The 20036-nt window shown below is 38.9% G+C and overlaps 2 protein-coding genes across 9 annotated transcripts in view; both read left to right on the top strand.

Annotated features, from left to right (window-relative positions):
• TEC (tec protein tyrosine kinase) overlaps window positions 1–16351 on the top strand; it is a 142579-nt gene extending 126228 nt beyond the window's left edge. For 2 of the 8 annotated variants that reach the window (XM_082462473.1, XM_082462477.1), the window contains 6 exons: window positions 610–781; window positions 903–1119; window positions 11330–11394; window positions 14044–14162; window positions 14246–14403; window positions 15580–16278. In XM_082462473.1, the coding sequence (XP_082318599.1) occupies window positions 610–781; window positions 903–1119; window positions 11330–11394; window positions 14044–14162; window positions 14246–14403; window positions 15580–15663 (815 nt within the window). In that variant the 3' untranslated portion in view covers window positions 15664–16278. Of the gene's footprint in view, window positions 1–609; window positions 782–902; window positions 1120–11329; window positions 11395–14043; window positions 14199–14245; window positions 14404–15579 lie in introns of those variants that run through there. The other 6 variants (XM_082462476.1, XM_082462475.1, XM_082462474.1 and 3 more) reach the window with 5 other exon arrangements.
• A 153-nt stretch (window positions 16352–16504) lies between these two features.
• Window positions 16505–20036, top strand: part of TXK (TXK tyrosine kinase) — a 67279-nt gene continuing 63747 nt past the window's right edge. Inside the window, exon 1 of the mRNA XM_082462486.1 lies at window positions 16505–19281. Coding sequence (XP_082318612.1) covers window positions 19266–19281 — 16 coding nt within the window. The 5' untranslated portion in view covers window positions 16505–19265. The remainder of the gene's footprint in view (window positions 19282–20036) is intronic.

Raw genomic sequence — 20036 nt, forward strand, 5'->3', positions numbered from 1 at the left:
TGTAGTAACCCTAGGTTTTCTGTTTTCATCATTATTCATTATTTGGTAGAAAACTGTCCGTCAGTGAAAAATAAGCATTACCATGTTACTTCTAAAATAAATCAAAGCCTTTCCTGCTTCTCACTGGGCTTGGTTGGCTACTCACAGGAAAGTAAAGATGGAGGTAATAGAGAAGACATGCAACTTGATTGTCTTTGTGCTACTGGTGAAAGCCTTTTAAACAGATTAAACTCTTTCCAACTTGATGGAATTGAAAAAGAAAAAAAAAACTTCAGGGGGAGGAATGGTAAAGGAGGAAGTATTTGTTTAAAAAAGAAAAAAGTACCTTCAACTTTCAAGCTCCATTATTATTAGCCTATTGTGCAGCATCTTCTTGCCTTCTTCAGTTCACTTTGCTTTTATTGTGACAGCTGAGAAGGGGTCCATCCTCCCCAGAGGGAGGAAAGCCACCTTCTGTCGCTTATGGGCAGGTTGCAAGTCTGCTCTGTGTCGGTAATTGTATTACCTTGTAAGTTTTAGATTGACCTTGGTTATAGTTTCTTTGTTTCTCACTGATTCCTACTGTATTCTCCTGATTAAATTTTATCACTTTCCCCCTCTGTCTCACAGAAAAATGGGAGATTAACCCTTCAGAGCTGACCTTTATGAGGGAGTTGGGGAGTGGACTCTTCGGAGTAGTAAGGCTTGGCAAGTGGCGAGCTCAGTACAAAGTAGCCATCAAAGCTATTAGGGAAGGTGCCATGTGTGAGGAAGATTTTATAGAAGAAGCTAAAGTAATGATGTAAGTTTCTATGTTTTTTCCGGTTCCCCTTTTCGTATTAAAAAGTGACCCCTTGCCAGCTAACACCCCTGGTGGTTTCTTTCCCTGCAGTAACTCTGTGTATGCATGACTTCCCTCTCAGGAAACTGACACACCCGAAGTTAGTACAGCTTTATGGTGTCTGCACCCAGCAGAAACCCATTTACATCGTTACCGAGTTCATGGAAAGGGGATGCCTTTTGAATTTCCTCCGACAGAGACAAGGCCATTTTAGTAGAGATATGCTGCTGAGCATGTGTCAAGATGTGTGTGAAGGGATGGAGTACCTGGAGAGAAACAGCTTCATCCACAGAGACCTGGTAATCACAGACCACCTGCATTCCCATCACCAGCCAAATTCCTTTGTAATCTGGGTCAACAGATGAGCAATGACGTGTTCATACCCAAGTTTTGTTCTCAACAATATATCACCATTACTTTTAAATGTGGTAAATTTAACTTGCCCCATAGTTTTAACAGAAAGACCTTTATTAAATCTAATACATGTAGTATATAATTACATAGGTACCTGCTTATTAAATCATACATAATTACCTAGGTAATATTTCCAAGTTAGTTACCATGCATTACATTTGGTCTTCATAAGAATCCCATGAGATAGCTAATCATAACAGATTTTCTGACCACCATTGTCTTATAGATAAGAAAATTAGCATCAGAGAAGTGAAATGACATGCATATGGTGATAAAAGGGAAGTTAAGCGTTGACTTATCCTTTGACTAAGTCCTAAGCTGTTTCACACGCTAGAAGCTGAAAGTATAACAGAAATCCTTTTGTTCATTTTCTTCACTGGAAAGAGATGGAGTCGACGTTAATTCCAGAAAATACCAGAAAAAATAATCTATTACTGGTTCTAAATTATTGTGATGGAGACGCTTCTTAATTTTTCCTCTCTCTTACTCTGTCTCCCTCTCTTCTCCACTTTTTTTTTCTTTCTCTTTTTCTTCTCTGCCTATTCTTCCCAAATGTGTCTATTTTCAGTATGTTGGTAGAACCGTTAGTCCCTGTTAAAGTATATAATACTCTATTATTAACTATAGCCATCATGCTATATCTTAGATCCTCAAAACTTATCTTGTAACTGAAAGTTTGTACCCTTTGACCAACATCTCCATTTCCCCTAACCCCCCAACCCCTGGCAATCACCAGTATAGTCTTCCTTTCTATGAGTTCCATTTTTTTTTCCCCTTAGATTCCATATATAAGTGATAGCATATAGTATTTGTCTTTCTCTGTCTGGTCTCTTTCACTTAACATAGTGTCCTCCAGGTTCATCCATGTTGTTGCAACTGATGAGATTTCCTTCTTTTTTTTATGGTTGAACAATGTTCCATTTTGTCTATATATATATATACACACCACATTGTCTTTATTCATTCACCCATTGATGGACACTTAGGTTGTTTCCATATCTGGCTATTGTGAATAATGCTGCTATGAATATGGGAGTGCAGATATTTCTTTAAGGTACTGATTTTGTTTCCTTCAGCTGCATACTAGGAAGTGGGACTGATGGATCATATATATGGTAGTTCTGTTTTTAATTTCTTGAGGAACCTCCATACTGCTTTCCATAGTGGCCATGCCAATTTGCATTCCCACCAACAGTATACAAGGGTTCCTCTTTCTCCACCTTTTCTTTTTTTGTTATTTCTGAGATATACATTTTAAAGTAATAACTAGAATTATGACTTATAACATTATAACAGAACATATAAGATTTTTAGGAATTTCATGTAATGTCTGAAACATTTATATTAACATATTTCCATAAAAATAACCCAAAGAAAGTTTAGTATTAGTTGTTTATTTTTTTAATTTCTGAATTTTGTTTTATTTATTTTTTATACAGCAGGTTCTTATTAGTCATCAGTTTTATACACATCAGTGCATACATGTCAATCCCAATCGCCTAATTCAGCACACCACCACCCCCACCCCCCCATGGCTTTCCCCCCTTGGTGTCCATACGTTTGTTCTCTGCATCTGTGTCTCAACTTCTGCCCTGCAAACAGGTTCATCTGTACCGTTTTTCTAGGTTCCACATACATGCATTAATATATGAGATTTGTTTTTCTCTTTCTGACTTACTTCACTCTGTATGACAGTCTCTAGATCCATCCACGTCTCAACATATGACTCAATTTCGCTCCTTTTTATGGCTGAGTAATATTCCATTGTATATATGTACCACATCTTCTTCATCCATTCGTCTGTCGATGGACATTTAGGTTGCTTCCATGACCTGGCTATTGTAAATAGTGCTGCATTGAACATTGGGGTGCATGTGTCTTTTTGAATTATGGTTTTCTCTGGGTATATGCCCAGTAGTGGGATTGATGGATCATATGGTAATTCTATTTTTAGTTTTTTAAGGAACCTCCATACTGTTCTCCATAGTGGCTGTATCAATTTACATTCCCACCAACAGTGCAAGAGGGTTCCCTTTTCTCCACACCCTCTCCAGCATTTGTTGTTTGTAGATTTTCTGATGATGCCCATTCTAACTAGTGTGAGGTGATACCTCATTGTTGTTTGATTTGCATTTCTCTAATAATTAGTGATGTTGAGCAGCTTTTCATGTGCTTCTTGGCCATCTGTATGTCTTCTTTGGAGAAATGTCTATTTAGTTCTTCTGCCCATTTTTGGATTGGGTTGTTTGTTTCTCTAGTATTGAGCTGCATGAGCTGTTTATATATTTTGGAGATTAATCCTTTGTCCATTGATTCGTTTGCAAATATTTTCTCCCATACTGAGGATTGTCTTTTCATCTTGTTTATGGTTTCCTTTGCTGTGCAAAAGCTTTTGAGTTTCATTAGGTCCCATTTGTTTATTTTTGGTTTTATTTCCATTACTCTAGGAGGTGGATCAAAAAAGTTCTTGCTGTGACTTATGTCAAAGTGTGTTCTTCCTATGTTTTCCTCTAAGAGTTTTATAGTGTCCAGTCTTACATTTAGTTCTCGAATCCATTTTGAGTTTATCTTTGTGTATGGTGTTAGGGAGTGTTCTAAATTCATTCTTTTACATGTAGCTGTCCAGTTTTCCCAGCACCACTTATTGAAGTGACTGTCTTTTCTCCATTGTATATCCTTGCCTCCTTTGTCACAGATTAGTTGACCATATGTCTGTGGGTTTATCTCTGGGCTTTCTATCTTGTTCCATTGATCTATGTTTCTGTTTTTCTGCCAGTACCATATTGTCTTGATTACTGTAGCTTTGTAGTATAGTCTGAAGTCAGGAAGTCTGATTCCTCCAGCTCCGTTTTTTTCCTTTAAGACTGCTTTGGCTATTCGGGGTCTTTTGTGTCTCCATACAAATTTTAAGATTTTTTGTTCTAGTTCCGTAAAAAATGCCATTGGTAATTTGATAGAGATTGCATTGAATCTGTAGATTGCTTTGGGTGGTACAGTCATTTTCACAATATTGATTCTTCCAATCCAAGAACATGGTATATCTCTCCATCTGTTGGTATCATCTTTAATTTCTTTCATCAGTGTCTTATAGTTTTCTTCATACAGCTCTTTTGTCTCCCTAAGTAGGTTTATTCCTAGGTATTTTATTCCTTTTGTTGCAGTGGTAAATGGGAGTGTTTCCTTAATTTCTCTTTCAAATTTTTATCATTAGTGTATAGGAATGCAAGAGATTTCTGTGCATTAATTTTGCATCCTGCAACTTTACCAAATTCATTGATTAGCTCTAGTAGTTTTCTGGCAGCATCTTTAGGATTCTCTATGTATAGTATCATGTCATCCGCAAACAGTGACAGTTTTACTTCTTCTTTTCCAATTGGTATTCCTTTTATTTCTTTTTCTTCTCTGATTGCCATGGCTAGGACTTCCAAAACTATGTTGAATAATAGTGGCGAGAGTGGACATCCTTGTCTTATTCCTGATCTTAGAGGAAATGCTTTCACCTTTTCACCACTGAGAATGATGTTTGCTGTGGGTTTGTTGTATATGGCCTTTATTATGTTGAGGTAGGTTCCCTCTATGCCCACTTTCTGGAGAGTTTTTATCATAAATGGGTGTTGAATTTTGTCAAAAGCTTTTTCTGCATCTATTGAGATGATCATATGGTTTTTATTCTTCAATTTGTTAATATGGTGTATCACATGGATTGATTTGCATATATTGAAGAATCCTTGCATCCCTGGGGTAAATCCCACTTGATCATGGTGTATGATCCTTTTAAAGTGTTGCTGGATTCTGTTTGCTAGTATTTTGTTGAGGATTTTTGCATCCATATTCATCAGTGATATTGATCTGTAATTTTCTTTTTTTGTAGTATCTTTGTCTGGTTTTGGTATCAGGGTGATGGTGGCCTCATAGAATGAATTTGGGAGTATTCCTTCCTCTGCAGTTTTTTGGAAGAGTTTGAGAAAGATGGGTGTTAGCTCTTCTCTAAATGTTTGATAGAATTCACCTGTGAAGCCATCTAGTCATGGACTTTTGTTTGTTGGAAGATTTTCAATCACAGTTTCAATTTCATTACTTGTGATTGGTCTGTTTATAGTTCTGTTTCTTCCTGGTTCAGTCTTGGAAGGTTATACCTTTCTAAGAATTTGTCCATTTCTTCCAGGTTGTCCATTTTATTGGCATAGAGTTGCTTGTAGTAGTCTCTTAGGATGCTTTGTATTTCTGCGGTGTCTGTTGTAACTTCTTTTTCATTTCTAATTTTATTGATTTCAGTCCTCTCCCTCTTTTTTTTTTTTTCCCCACACACACTCACACTGTATTTTATTTTTACAAGAGATAAATAGACTGACGTCAAGCATTGTACATGGATGACCACAACAAAAGCAACAATGATTGCAATTACCAAACATGAAACACACTCATACTATGTCATAATATTGACATTCAGTCCAGTAATCCTCCACTGTAGCAGCTCCTTTACTTTGCAGTGAAAATTGATTTGTATATTCTTTGCCTCTGAGTCCTTGTGGGATTTTTTTTTTTTAATTCAAACAGAAAGTCACAAAAATTATAATCATCCTCATCAGTTCACTCAGTCCCATGTAATTAATTTTTTTTTCATCTTGATCTTTTGTTAGCACTTTTATGAGTTATTGATCTTTGCTATTGTTTTCTTTGTTTCTATTTCATTTATTTCTGCTCTGATCTTTATGATTTCTTTCCTTCTGCTAACTTTGGGTTTTGTTTGTTCTTCTTTCTCTAGTTCCTTTAGGTGTAAGGTTAGATTGTTTATTTGAGATTTTTCTTGTTTCTTGAGGTAGGCTTGTGTAGCTATAAACTTCCCTCCTAGAACTCTTTTGCTGTATCCCATAGGGTTTGGATCGTCGTGTTTTCATTGTCATTTGTCTCTAGGTATTTTTTGATTTCCTCTTTGATTTCTTCAGTGATCTCTTGGTTATTTAGTAATGTATTGTTTAGCCTCCATGTGTTTGTGTTTTTTACATTTTTTCCCTGTAATTCATTTCTAATCTCATAGCATTGTGGTCAGAAGAGATGCTTGATATGATTTCAACTTTCTTAAATTTACTGAGGCTTGATTTGTGACCCAAGACGTGATCTATCCTGGAGAATATTCCGTGTGCACTTGAGAAGAACGTGTAATTTGCTGTTTTTGGATGGAATGTCCTATAAATATCAGTTAAATCTCTCTGGTCTATTGTGTCATTTAAAGCTTCCTTTTCCTTATTTATTTTCATTCTGGATGATCTGTCCATTGGTGTAAGTGAGGTGTTAAAGTCCCCCACTATTACTGTGTTACTGTCGATTTCCTCTTTTATAGCTGTTAGCAGTTGCCTTATGTATTGAGGTGCTCCTACATTGGGTACATATATATTTATAATTGTTATATCTTCTTGGATTGACCCCTTGATCATTATGTAGTGTCCTTCCTTTTCTCTTATAACATTCTTTATTTTATAATCTATTTTATCTGATATGAGGATTGCTATTCCAGCTTTATTTTGATTTCCATTTGCATGGAATATCCTTTTCCATCCCCTCACTTTCAGTCTGTTTGTGTCCCTAGGTCTGAAGTGGGTCTCTTTTAGACAGCATATGGGTGGGTCTTGTTTTTGTATCCATTCAGCCAGTCTATGTCTTTTGTTTGGAGCATTTAATCCATTCACGTTTAAGGTGGTTATCGATATGTATGTTCCTATGACCATTTTCTTAATTGTTTTGGGTTTGCTTTTGTAGGTCCTTTTCTTCTCTTGTGTTTCCCACTTAGAGAAGTTCCTTTAGCATTTGTTGTAGAGCTGGTTTGGTGGTGCTGAATTCTCTTACTTGTCTGTAAAGCTTTTGATTTCTCCATCGAATCTGGATGAGATCCTTGCTGGGTAGAGTAATCTTGGTTGTAGGTTCTTCCCTTTCATCACTTTAAGTATATCATGCCACTCCCTTCTGGCTTGTAGAGTTTCTGCTGAGAAATCAGCTGTTAACTTTGTGGGAGTTCCCTTGTGTGTTATTTGTCGTTTTTCCCTTGTTGCTTTCAATAATTTTTCTTTGTCTTTAATTTTTGCCAATTTGATTACTGTGTGTCTTGGCATGTTTCTCCTTGGGTTTATCCTGTATGGGACTCGCTGCACTTCCTGGACTTGGGTGGCTATTTCCTTTCCCATGTTAGGGAAGTTTTTGACTATAATCTCTTCAAATATTTTCTCTGGTCCTTTCTCTCTCTCTTCTCCTTCTGGGACCCCTATAATGCAAATGTTGTTGCATTTAATGTTGTCTCAGAGGTCTCTTAGGCTGTCTTCATTTTTTTTCATTCTTTTTTCTTTAGTCTGTTCCGCAGCAGTGAATTCCACTAGTCTGTCTTCTAGGTCACTTATCCGTTCTTCTGCCTCAGTTATTCTGCTATTGATTCCTTCTAGTGTAGTTTTCATTTCAGTTATTGTATTGGTCATCTCTGTTTGTTTGTTCTTTAATTCTTCTAGGTCTTTGTTAATCATTTCTTGCATCTTCTCAATCTTTGCCTCCATTCTTATTCCGAGGTCCTGGATCATCTTCACTATCATTATTCTGAATTCTTTTTCTGGAAGGTTGCCTATCTCCACTTCATTTAGTTGTTTTTCTGGGGTTTTATCTTGTTCCTTCATCTGGTACATAGCCCTCTGCCTTTTCATCTTGTCTATCTTTCTGTGAATGTGGTTTTTGTTCCACAGGCTACAGGATTGTAGTTCTTCTTGCTTCTGCTCTCCACCTTTTCTTTTTTGCCAGCTGTTGTCATCTCGTGTTTTTGTTGGTAGTCGTTCTGACAGGTGTGAGGTGATATCTCATTGTGGTTTTGATTTGCATTTCCCTGATGATTAGTGGTGTTGAGCCCCTTTCCACGTACCTATTGGCCATTTGCATTTGCATGTCTGTTTTTTTTTTTTTTTTTTTTGGCCTTGCCACACGGCATGCGGGATCTTAGTTCCCCAACTAGGATTGAACCTGTGCCCCCTGCAGTGGAAGTGTGGAGTACTAACCACTGGACCGCCAGGGAATTCCCTTGTGTGTCTTTTTTGATAAAATGTGTATTCAGTCCTCTGCTCATTTTTCAATCGAATGTTTACTTTTTTGCTGTTGAGTTGAATGAGTTCCTTATATATTTTAGATATTAACCCTTTATCAGATACATGTTTTACAAATATTTTTTTTCCCATTCTGTAGTTTGCCTTTTCGTTTTGTTGATTGTTTCCTTTGCTGTGAAAAAACTTTTTACTTTGGTATAGCCCTAGTTATTTATTATTGCTTTTGTTGCCTGTGCTTTGGTGTCAGATCCAAAAAATCATTGCCAAGACCATGTCAAAGAGCTTTTCCCCTATGTTTTCTTCTAGGAGTTGTATATTTTCAGGTGTTACATTTAAGTCTTTAATCAATTTCAAGTTAATTTTGTGTATGGTGTAAGAGTAGGGTCCAATTTCATTATTTTGCCTATGGATATTTGAATTTCTCAGCACCATTTATGGAAGAGATTATCCTTTCCCCATTGTGTGTTCTTGGTGCCCATGTTAAAGATTAGTTGACCATATATACATGGGTTTATTTCTGGATTCTCTGTTCTGTTCCATTGGTCTATGTCTCTGTTTCTGTGCCAGTGCCATACAGTTTTGATTACTATATTTCTGTAATCTAGTTCAAAATCAGGAAATGTGATGCCTCCAGCTTTATTCATTTTCAAGATTGTTTTGGCTATTCAAGGTCTTTTGTAGTTTTGTATGAAATTTAGATTGTTTTTTATATTTCTCTGAAAAATATAGTGGAATTTTGATAGGGTTGCATTAAATGTGTAGATCATTTTGGGTAGTATGGACATTTTAACAGTATTAATTCTTCCACTCTGTGAACACAGGATATCTTGCCATTTATTTGTGTCTTCTTCAGTTTCTTTTATTAGTGTCTTACAGTTTTCAGTGTACAGATCTTTCACCTGCTTGGTGAAATTTACCTATGTATGTTAATGTTTTTGATGCTATTGAAATTCACTTGCTTTCTTAATTTCTCTCAGTTCATTGTTAGCGTATAGAAACAAAACTGATTTTTCTATGTTTAGTTTGTATCCTGCAACTTTACTGAGTTCTTTTATTACTTCTAACAGTTTTTTAGTGGAGTCTTTAGAGTTTTCTATATATAAGATCATGTCATCTGCAAACAGAGACAATCTTACTTTTCTATTCCAATTTGGATGCCTTTTATTTCTTTTTCTTACCTAGTTGCTCTGGCTAGGACTTTCAGTACTATGTTCAATAGAAGTGACAAGAGTGGGCATCCTTGTCTTGTTCCTGATCTTGGAAGAAAAGCTTTTAGCTTTTCACCATTGAGTATGTTGTTAGCTGTGCGCTTGTAATATATGACTTTTATTATGTTGAGGTACATTCCTTCTATACCTAACTTGTTGAGAGTTTTTAATCATGAAGTGAAAGGATTTTGAATTTTTTCAAATGCTTTTTCTGTATCTGTTGAGATGATCATGTGATTTTTATCCTTCCTTCTGTTAGTGTGGTGTATCACGTTTTTGATTTGCCTATGTCAAACCATCCTTGTATCCCAGGGATAAACACCGCTGGATCATGGCGTATGATCCTTTTAATGTGCTGTTGAATTCTGTTTGCTAATATTTTGTTGAGGATTTTTTCATCTATGTTCATCAGCCATATTGGCCTGTATTTTTATTTTCTTTTTGTGTCCTTATCTTGCTTAGGAGTTAGGGTAATGTTGACCTTATAAAATGAGATTGGAAGTGAACCTTTTAAAATTTTTTGGAAGAGTTTGAGAACTTAGGATTGGTGTTAACTCTTCTTTAAATGTTTGGTGGAATTCACCAGTGAAGCCATCCAGTCCTGGGCTTTTCTTTCACAAAACTTTTAAAGATCACATTTTATGATTGGGGCAAAGGACTTTGCAAAATAGAAGACGTGATATGTGTAACATTAGTTATTATTATTATTATGCTCAGTGATGATAAAGAACATCTCTTTGTCATATTGAAACTTGTGAATTTAGCACCTTCCTCTTTTTTGACTTTTAAAACTGATGGAAATCTGTTGTCTACGTGGGTATGGCAGGTTACACCTCTCTACACATACCACACCTTGGTGAAGGCAATTTTGATATGTTTGTGCCTATGATACTGACATCATTAGGGTAGGTTTTTGTCATCCCTTAAGGGAAGATTTTGATGCTTCTGTCTCCTGGGTTAAGAATCCTGGTGACTATAAAGTAAAGGCATGATAAGGTATCTTTATAGGAAGACGGTGATAATCCAGGGAACGGGTATTAACTCATACTTTAAAAGAGACTCTTAAAACGCATTCAACAGGAAATAACCTCGTGTAAATGGAATTTGCCATGTACAGAGAATAAAATTCTGAAGCATAAGGAAGAAAATACATTCTTAGTCTATGGGTTATAGCATGTAAAAAGATTGTCATCATGTCTTCCTTCTGAGAAATACTATGTCTTTTTCCAAACTATTTTCTTGAACCTTGTAACCTTAAAGAATGGGGAAGAAAGTATAAATAATCTAGAATTGTATTTGTCATAAATGACAAAGCAAACTATGTTACACATGGCTGTTCTTTTGACTCTTTGGGTTAGAGAAGACCAATCATTGAGCAAAGCCACTGGGTAAAAGATTGTTCACCCATCACTCTGATGCTTGTGTGTTATAAGGCTCGCCTAGTAAGAACCTGAATTAAGGACTTTAAGAGATGTTGTCACTATCAATAAGAAAATCAGATAGTTTAATAAGAATAGAAATGGGTGGGCAAAAAGCTGATTGACCCTCCTATTAGTCCTTGTATAGATATGACAGTTGGCAAAGATTATGTAATAATGCCTTTTTGCACATGAGACTTTTGACCTGTCTTTCTATCCATTCTTTCATATAAATGTTGAAGACATTTCCATAGGGGTAAAAATAAATTTATAAGAGACACCACCTCTGCAAATGTTGACTGGGTTACACTAAATTTAATATAAATAGAACTTATATTTTTCTACTTTTATTGTGGAACTTTGCAACTAATATACCATTATAATGTTGTTTTCCAGGCTGCCAGAAATTGTCTAGTAAATGAGGCAGGAATTGTGAAAGTTTCTGATTTTGGAATGGCTAGGTAAGGCTGAGTATATGTGAACATTTTCTATAAATTTTGGATTAAATTAATGTAAGACTGTGGCCTTTCCCTTGAAAGTACTTGACTTTTTCTTTGCAGTTTGTGTCAACTTCTTCCTCTGATGCCTGTTTAAGAGCTATTTTGAAATATCTTTTGTTCCTTTAACAAAACATTAGAAGTACCCATCATTTTTTTTTAAGTCCCCATCATTTTTGTACAGATTGATTTTTCTGCTTCTTAGTGTTTTTTATATAAGGTTAGAAAATAGATTATCTATATTTTGAAAGATTTCTTTGCTGAATTTGTCTTTTTACTGTTAGCTTTGGCTTTTTCTCAGGTAAACTGTTGAGAAATTATGATTACTTAATACTTCATTATATGGTTTTAGTTGATATTCACATTAGCTTATAGAATTGATAAGCATGGAAATAATCTGCATTGATAAAGCAAAAAGGAAACCCTATTAGATGTCCTGAGATAAAATATATTAAAATAACACAGTATACATTGTGTTAATTATTGTTAATCATTCTCTCCACTAGGTGGTAGTATAGCCCGTTAAATACACTACTTTCTTTTCTCCCTGGTGTGGATTAAATTTCTAGAATCTTTTGTTTTGATAGAAATGTGTTCGGGGTAAGTTTTTAGAATACGCAAATCGGTAATGTTTTTATTCTCTAAATTTTTGTAATCTTAATAGGGTGTTAGAAAAGTCCTTTAAAAAGTATTTCATTTGTCCTTTCTTTCCCTCCTTCCTTCATCCATTCATTTATCTGTACACCCATCCATACAAAATTAGGTGCCTGCTCTGTGCCAGGCACAACACTAGAGATTGAACCCTTGCAGAGGATGACATTATCCATGTGAGTCCCTGCCCACGTGCAGCTTAAATTCAGGAGGCGAGAGAAACATAAGACCTGAGAACCACTAAGAGGGGAGAGCACAGAGGGAGGTGACAGAGCAGGGGTCCGCAAACCTCGGCTTCTGGACCACATCTGACCCAACACTTATGTGTGTATGGCCCGTGAGCCAACCACGGTGTTCACATTGTTTAATGGTTGGGAAAAAAAAACTTTAAAAATATTATAACATGTGAAAATTATCTGAAAGTCAAAAGCCAGTGTCCATAAATAAAGTGTTAATAGGACACAGACTCATTCACAGATGTGCTGGCTGGCTGCTTTCACTCTACAGAGGCCTGCAAAATCTAAAACACTCTTTGTCTGGCCTTTTACAGAAAAAGTTTGCCGACCCCTGTGATAGCGATAACTTGGGGCTGGTGGGGCGGGCGGGTACTGAGTGATGGCGCGGGGCAGGGGTGACGGTAGCGACTTCAAATCTGGTGCCTCTCGAAGGCCTCTTTGAGACCAGGATATCTGAAAAGAGACCCAAAAGGCAGGAAGTAGTCAGTTAGGTGAAAGTCTGAGGATAAAATATTCCAGGTGGCAGAACACCGAGTCCAAAAGCTTGAAATTTGGGATGAGCTTGACCTGCTCAAGAATCAAAAGGGAGTCGGGGTGGTCAGCCCATGGCCAGCATGAGGAACGGTTATAAAGGCAGGCCAGGCCAGGTCTCACTCCTGAGGAAACTCGGGCCGAGGGAGGTTAGAAAGCCATTGCTGTCCAAAATGGGACCAGAACTGCTGGCTGTCAGGGCAATAAGGACCCAGTGCTCTTTGTTTGTTTTCTGTGAAGATATTCTGTATCTAACAGGCAAGGCCTCCAATTTCAGGTTTGATTTTCATATGTTTGGCTTTCAAAAAACCTGTACTTTTGCATCAGCTCCTTTGAAACACTCATTCTACACTCAGTTCAGACTCCCCTGACTGACAGACGCCCATGGTGGCACTGTCACCATCTTTGTCTATACAGCAAAGGAAGTTTGTGCAATCATTTGAATATTTTCCCATGGAGCTTGCAGAAATTAACCTGGTATGTTCCTATAATACATAAACACCTTCCTCTTGTAAATACATACTGAACACATTACAGAAAGGGCTGAAGAACCCAGATTTAGCACCCCAATTAAGATCCTCCCCAGGGGTAACCAGTGTTACCAGTTTGTGTGTGTCCTTCCAGAAGGACATAAGTATGCTCCCATAGAGAAATTACATAGTATTGTTCTGAGTGTGTGTGTATAGAGGATGGACGTAATGGTATATACCTATATACACCACCATGTGTGTACATCATTTTGCAATTTGCTCTTTTTATTTGCTATAGTTTTAAGTTGTGCTCTGTGGAATCATGGGGGCAAAAGCACATGTGCTCCAAGCGCTTTGCACCACTTCCTTTAGAGCAGCTCTGCTTTAGATGTTTTACATGTGGGGCCTTTGGGTAAAATTTTTTGTTTAAAGAACAGAACTGCTTCTTAAAAAGAAAGTTTGCAAAACTCTTTTATTGTATGCTGCCTCCAATGCCTTATGAAAAAGAAAAACAGAAAAGTGAAAGTGCAGATAGAATGTCACAGTGCATCCATCTCAAGCACTTAGAGGAAGAGGGCAATTGCAGAGGCGTGGCTGCACAGGCAAACAGCCAGCTTCAACCGGATGCCTGTTGGACTTCAGTCAACTGTGCTTTTGATTTTAAAGGGGAGAAAAATTAAAGAACATGTACAAAATACAGACCGTAACTCAGTGTCTTACTCTAGGTATGTTCTGGATGATCAGTACACGAGTTCTTCCGGTGCTAAATTTCCCGTGAAGTGGTGTCCACCTGAGGTGTTTAATTACAGCCGCTTTAGCAGCAAATCAGATATCTGGTCATTTGGTAAGAGCCATGCTCCATTTCCCCTCAACTCTGCCCTGAAGAGGAACTGAGTGCATCGTTTGGCAATCCTTCTCCTCTTCCAGGTGTCTTAATGTGGGAAATATTCACTGAAGGCAGAATGCCCTTTGAGAAAAACACCAACTATGAAGTGGTAACCATGGTTACTCGCGGCCACCGACTCCATCAGCCGAAGTTGGCGTCCAGATATGTATACGAGGTGATGCTGAGATGTTGGCAGGAGGTATAACATTTTTCGGGTGCTTTTTTCTTCAATCTCTAAAACATTCAGGGATCTGGGCTTGGTCGATTCAAACGGTGTGGTCTTTATAGCCTAGTGAATGAGCGCATGTTTTATATGATTTCTAACTCTTAAGCAGGAAGCCAGTCTTCTCAACTCAGTCTGAATAATGGGAAGAAGATGTGAAGAAGTGGAAAACACTAATAATTAAGATAGTCAATTCAGGCTGCCGCTCCCTTCCCAAGTGGGGCTCCTGCCACAGTCGCCTGAGCTGGGGACTCTGGGGATAAGCCCAGAGAAGTAGCTGTTCTTTCAGTGGATCTCTAGTGCTGTCGAAGTATTACTCTTTCACCAGAGAATTTTTTTTTCTCCAAGCCTCAGCTTCCTCAGGTCATTTACTCTCAGTCGTCGGAAGTTTTCCTTCGCCCCATTTTAAAATGTCACCTCATAGAAGAGATTAGACACCAAAATGACTTTTGAAAGATAACAGTAACATTAGCTCACAGGTATGATGTGCTAGGCACTGTGCTAAGTGCTTTCAATTTAGTTCTCGAAATAACCCTTCAAAGTGTGGATACTTTTACTATGACCACTCTGTGGATGAGGATATCAAGTTGTTGCTTGCCTAAGGCCACTTAACTACAGAGAGGCAGAGTCCTGTCTGACTCCAAAGCCCATGCCCTGGTCACTTGCTATAATGCCTCCCAAGAGCATTGATTGGCCTTCTGGCCAAGAAGTGGTGCTAGGGGGAGTGGGGACAATGTGAGCAAAGGTAGGGTAGTGGTAATGAACTTGGTGTGTGTATACAAGGGTAGAGATTGTTCTGATTGAGCATAGGGCCCATGTGAGGGTTTCTGTGGGAAATAAAACTGGGTAGCAAGGGCCTGAAGGAGGGGCAGGTTATAGAGGGCCCTGCGAGTTAGCAGGACTTGATTTTGCAGGCATTTAGGATCTCTGCTAGGTTCTTGAATGGGATGCCAAAGCCATGTGGCAGAAAGGTTAGTGTAGCAGCAGCACATGCAGGATCGATTAGACCTGTTTGGAGATGCATGTGTGTTCCGGCCCCAAAGCAAGGAGTCCCTTACTCTGGTATGCAATGCTATCTGAGTTGGAGCAGTGAAAAATCATTTTGGGGATGGATTCTGGAACCCACAGCTTCTACTTGATTTTGAATTGTAGAAACCAGAGGGAAGGCCTTCCTTTGAAGATTTGCTGCGCACGATAGATGAACTAGTCGAATGTACAGAAACTTTTGGAAGATAAGTGCTGTGACCGGATGATGTGATGGCTTCCAGATTCCAAAGCACGAGGAAGAAATGGCACTTTGTGGCAAACTTTTAATTTATTTAGCACTTGAACGTGTAGATTGTTTTACTTATAAAGTGGAAACACCTAAAACATTTGCTTCTAGACCAGCCGTAGCTCTGTGACCGAATCTTCTGGATTATGGAAATGCTGCCTTAGACATGATGGTTAAAAGCAGCCACTTTTATTCATTCCACAAGTACTGGAGTGCCCACTATGTGCCAGGCACTGTGCCCAGGCCCCAGGGTCTGCCCATTTTAGGGGTGTACGTGGGGTCATGTTAGCCGGTGCCAGTGGAAAGCCAGGGTAATTGGGAGGGGGAAGGGTATCGGAGCCACATTCCATCCACCCCTCTCTTCCCTGTGACTTCTGCAGAAATCTGGGCTGGGGCATTGTCTAGAATATGGGTTCCGGATGGATCAGGAACCCACCTTGGATAAGTACCCATCTTTTGTTTTGAAACATCTGTTTTCAAGACTGCCATTAGTATTACATTAAAACATATTTGTATGCTGTACATATTGTAAATATATATAATATATAAAGTTATATATTTATAAGAAACATGAGTCGTCTTTTTTTTAATTTGATTTTTATTAGAGTGTAGTTGATTTTATGAGTTGTCTTTTAATTGAAATGTTTAATTCTGTAATATATGAGCCAACCCTCTTAGGACTAGGGATTTTACCTTACAGCCGTCAATTCCTTTTCCCTTGAGGATCGAATATTCCCCACTGAAGAGAAAAATGTCTGGACCCTTCTATCACTAATGCCCCCTCCTCACTTGGGTAGCCATGTTTGAGGTGCCTGTCCAGCTTAAGCCCCCAGCAGGGGCTGTGTTTGGGCTAAGTGGACCTGCCCATGGTATCCACAGCTAATTGGAGTTGGATGGAAAATTGAGCCTAGGGGCAATCGATCAGTTTCTGTGTCTTAAGAATCTGCCCCTGGACATAAATGTGGAAGTGTGCTCTGGAGCAGAAGGGTCAGATGATGTTCACCGTAAAGGCTGTCCCAGCTGCACGCAAGACCCAGGAGCAAACCAAGTTCTGGCGGAATTCAGGAAGCAGCCAGGAAAAATGGAGAGCATGGCGTCTGAGCTGTCTCCCAGATGGCTTTCAGGAGGCCAGGTTGGACTTGGGTTCCTGCCTCAGAGAGATTGTCTGTTATAGCTGCATAGTAGACCCTGCAATTGAGTTTATTTGAGTGGGTTTCTGACCCTTATAATTTCTGACCAGGACACCATCTGAGTTAGAACCTCATTTACTCATGAGCCCAGGGAAAAGAAAGACAGTCTCCATCATGAAAGCAAGGCCGTGTATCGCCCCACACTGTATTGTTGGTTTTGTGGGCATAGAAAGCCCAGGAAGACACAGGGCTTTTCTTCGGGAGTTCGTCTGCTCTGGGGGGCCGTGGTCTCCCCCATGCTGTGGAGCATTGTGTGAACACTCTACGTAGCGTTCACATGAGTAGTTCTTATGTGAAGAAGCTACTTAACGCCCAGCGACGAGTTGTCTCAGTCAACAGCATCCCACAGAACATTCTCCAGGAACAGCTGGCAAGGTTAAACCACAGTGTTGCCAAGGAAACAGCTCACAGGTGGGCAATGCTGGGTTCAGGAGTTTACCCCCCTGGTTTCCTAAGCAAGTAACGGGCCAGAAGTTGTGCCCATGGCCTCAGAATAGCACAAATATTATTCCCTGGCTGCCTGTTTCCTCGAGGACCCCCTGTAGACCTTGGGATGTGAAAAAGGCATCTCTGTGGTTTGTGTTCGAAGCGCTAAGAAGTCTGATCCATTCACGTGGGGCCCAAAGGAACCTGTGTAGAGCAGGACTCAGGATCCCAGAGGATTTATTATGGCTCTAGCTTCCGAGAATGAGCTGAGGCCTCTACATTTGATTCTTTTTAAGCTACGTCCTCAAGGCCCACTTCCTCTACCATCTTCAAGTCTCATTAACAAGGGAGTGGCTTCTTTTGTCACATGCCAGGTTGTTGGGACCCGGATAGCATGTCCTCTGCGTGTGACTTCTTATTTCCCTATGTTTCTGCTAAGGATCTAGAGGCAAGAGCAAGCAAAGTCAAGGTGAATGACCCATCTACCCTCTTTTGTTGATTGCACTGGCTTGAATATTATAGCAGTGGTACTAGAACCATTTAACTCACTAAGTGCTTTAATGGTTAAAAAAATTATTATACAAGCTGCGTTTATGGAAAATCAAGACCTTTTAAGGGACACAGGCAGTGGCTGGCTTCTCTGAGTAGCACCTTCATATGACCATGGAGAATCATCTTTCCATTCTGGTCAGTTCATCCCCTGAAGGCTGTCTTCTATCCTTCCCTGTCCCCCCCTTATAATGGAAAAAAATAAAATATTTATCCTAAGCCTTGTCACAATCTGTTTGCCACCTTCCTTCTCATCTTCCCGTTTAACTGTACCCCCATCACAGAAATATACACACCTGTTAACTGAATTATAGCTCATTCAAGGGGTTGGCTGTATGCGAGCTGTACCCTGCTATCATTGTCATACCTTTCTCCTTCCTTCGTCTCTCACCTTGACTCCTCCCGTCCCTCCCAGCCTCATCCCTTACTTCCCTTTTGACCTTGAGGAACTGTGTTTAAAGTGCTAGGTGGCTTTGAAGAGAGAGGAGAAAGTATAGCCCTTGCCCTAATAGTTAACGTATACTTTTGATGGGAAAACAAGATTGGCAACATTTGGGAATATTTTCTTCAAAAATCTTTAAATATTTCACTAGAGCTTAAAAAAAAAAGTTTTTATATCAAACCATAGCTACAGCTAAAGGAGAAGTAAAAATAGAAGAATCCACCCAGAATGTGTAAAGAGATCTTAATCTATAAAGCAGGAAATAGGAAGGGCAACGTGAATCTGCTGTGTCTTCAGTGCAGTGGTTCCCTTTGGTTTTACTTTTTGGTTATTTTTCAGTGGGATGAAGTGAAACTCCTAAGTGCGTTTTTATTGTTGATGTTGTTGTGTTTGTAGCTCTCGGCCACGCCCCAGTCACCTGGGGATGGATTAGTTTTCCCTCCTGCCCCGCAAAATAAACTTTCCTCATACGGTGCCTGAAGTGTTAGTACTGAGTAGGAGGACAGAATATTCTAGACGTGGTACTTCAAAACTTACAATCTAATTCTGTTTCTACCACTAACGGTGTCCCTTATCTTATCTGTGCCTCCAATTCTTTCTCTGTCCAGAGAGAGCAATTTGAGTTCATGCTCTTTTTAAGGTCCCGTTTACCAAAATCTTGTGATTTCTTGAAAATGGTGTTTGCTGGAGTCACCCACGCACTCGGGAATGAAGAACTAATAGCAGCTACCCTCAAAGATCTGGATGTAGATTATTGAGCTTTCTCTTATATAGGCCATCGGGCTGTCATTCACACACTTCTCTGAGGTTTTTAGAACAGGAAAATAGGTGGGGTTAACTTTGCCTGTGAGAAACGTCTTGGGTGAGCTATGATTTCAGTTAAAAGTTGTGTTTTTGTGACAGGAGCATCGCTGAAGACCTGAAGGCTGTTTTGTTTGCTCCTCGCACAAGTGCAGCCATGATTCTTTCCACCTGTAAGTAAGATGGCTTTGTCCTTTATCTTCAGGGCTTGTTCTGGGTATGGTACTTAGTCTTGAATGCCAGAAATTGTGAAGTGTGGAAGATAATTTCCCCAGAGGTTGTGACAGGGTTTTGTTTGTTATTTAAATACCCATGATGGTGATGTAATTTTAGAAAATGTTCAGCATTAAGAACACAAAAGAAAACAAAAGTGTCCTTAAATCTACCTGTGTGTGTAGAAATGCAATCAGTTTGAAAAGTATTTGTATTTAGAATATTTAGTGTAAAGAACTGAGAGCAAAAGTCTAGGAGGCCAAGTTCCACTTCAGGATTTGCTGCAACATTAGTGGGTCACCTTTGGTAACTTCTTTAGATCAGGTCCCCATCTGTACAATGGGCACTCTCTTTTTGCCTACCTCCCAACAAGATACTATAGAGAAACAATAGATTAAAATGACAGGCTCTTCATGAACTTAATTTTGGAGTTGCTTTGGAAGACTATTCAGTCCCATGTACAAGTTGGGAAATGCTTGTTGATTTACCTCGAAGACTCAAGAGAGCCTTATCATGCAAATAATTAAAAATCGGGAAGAAAAATACTGATTTTAATTCTGGATGACTATGGAAACAAGCTTCAACAAAGCTCAGTCACATCAGAATAAAGCAATCAAGGCCACTGACAACAGTTTTTGCACTCCTGATTTTTAAGTGGCATTAGGAAAAATTTTTTGCAATTTTTAAATATCATGTGTTTAAACCAAATCACCGC

The sequence above is a fragment of the Balaenoptera physalus genome (genome assembly GCF_965194825.1).
Source record: "Balaenoptera physalus genome assembly, chromosome: 5".
Taxonomy (NCBI): Eukaryota; Metazoa; Chordata; class Mammalia; order Artiodactyla; family Balaenopteridae; genus Balaenoptera; species Balaenoptera physalus.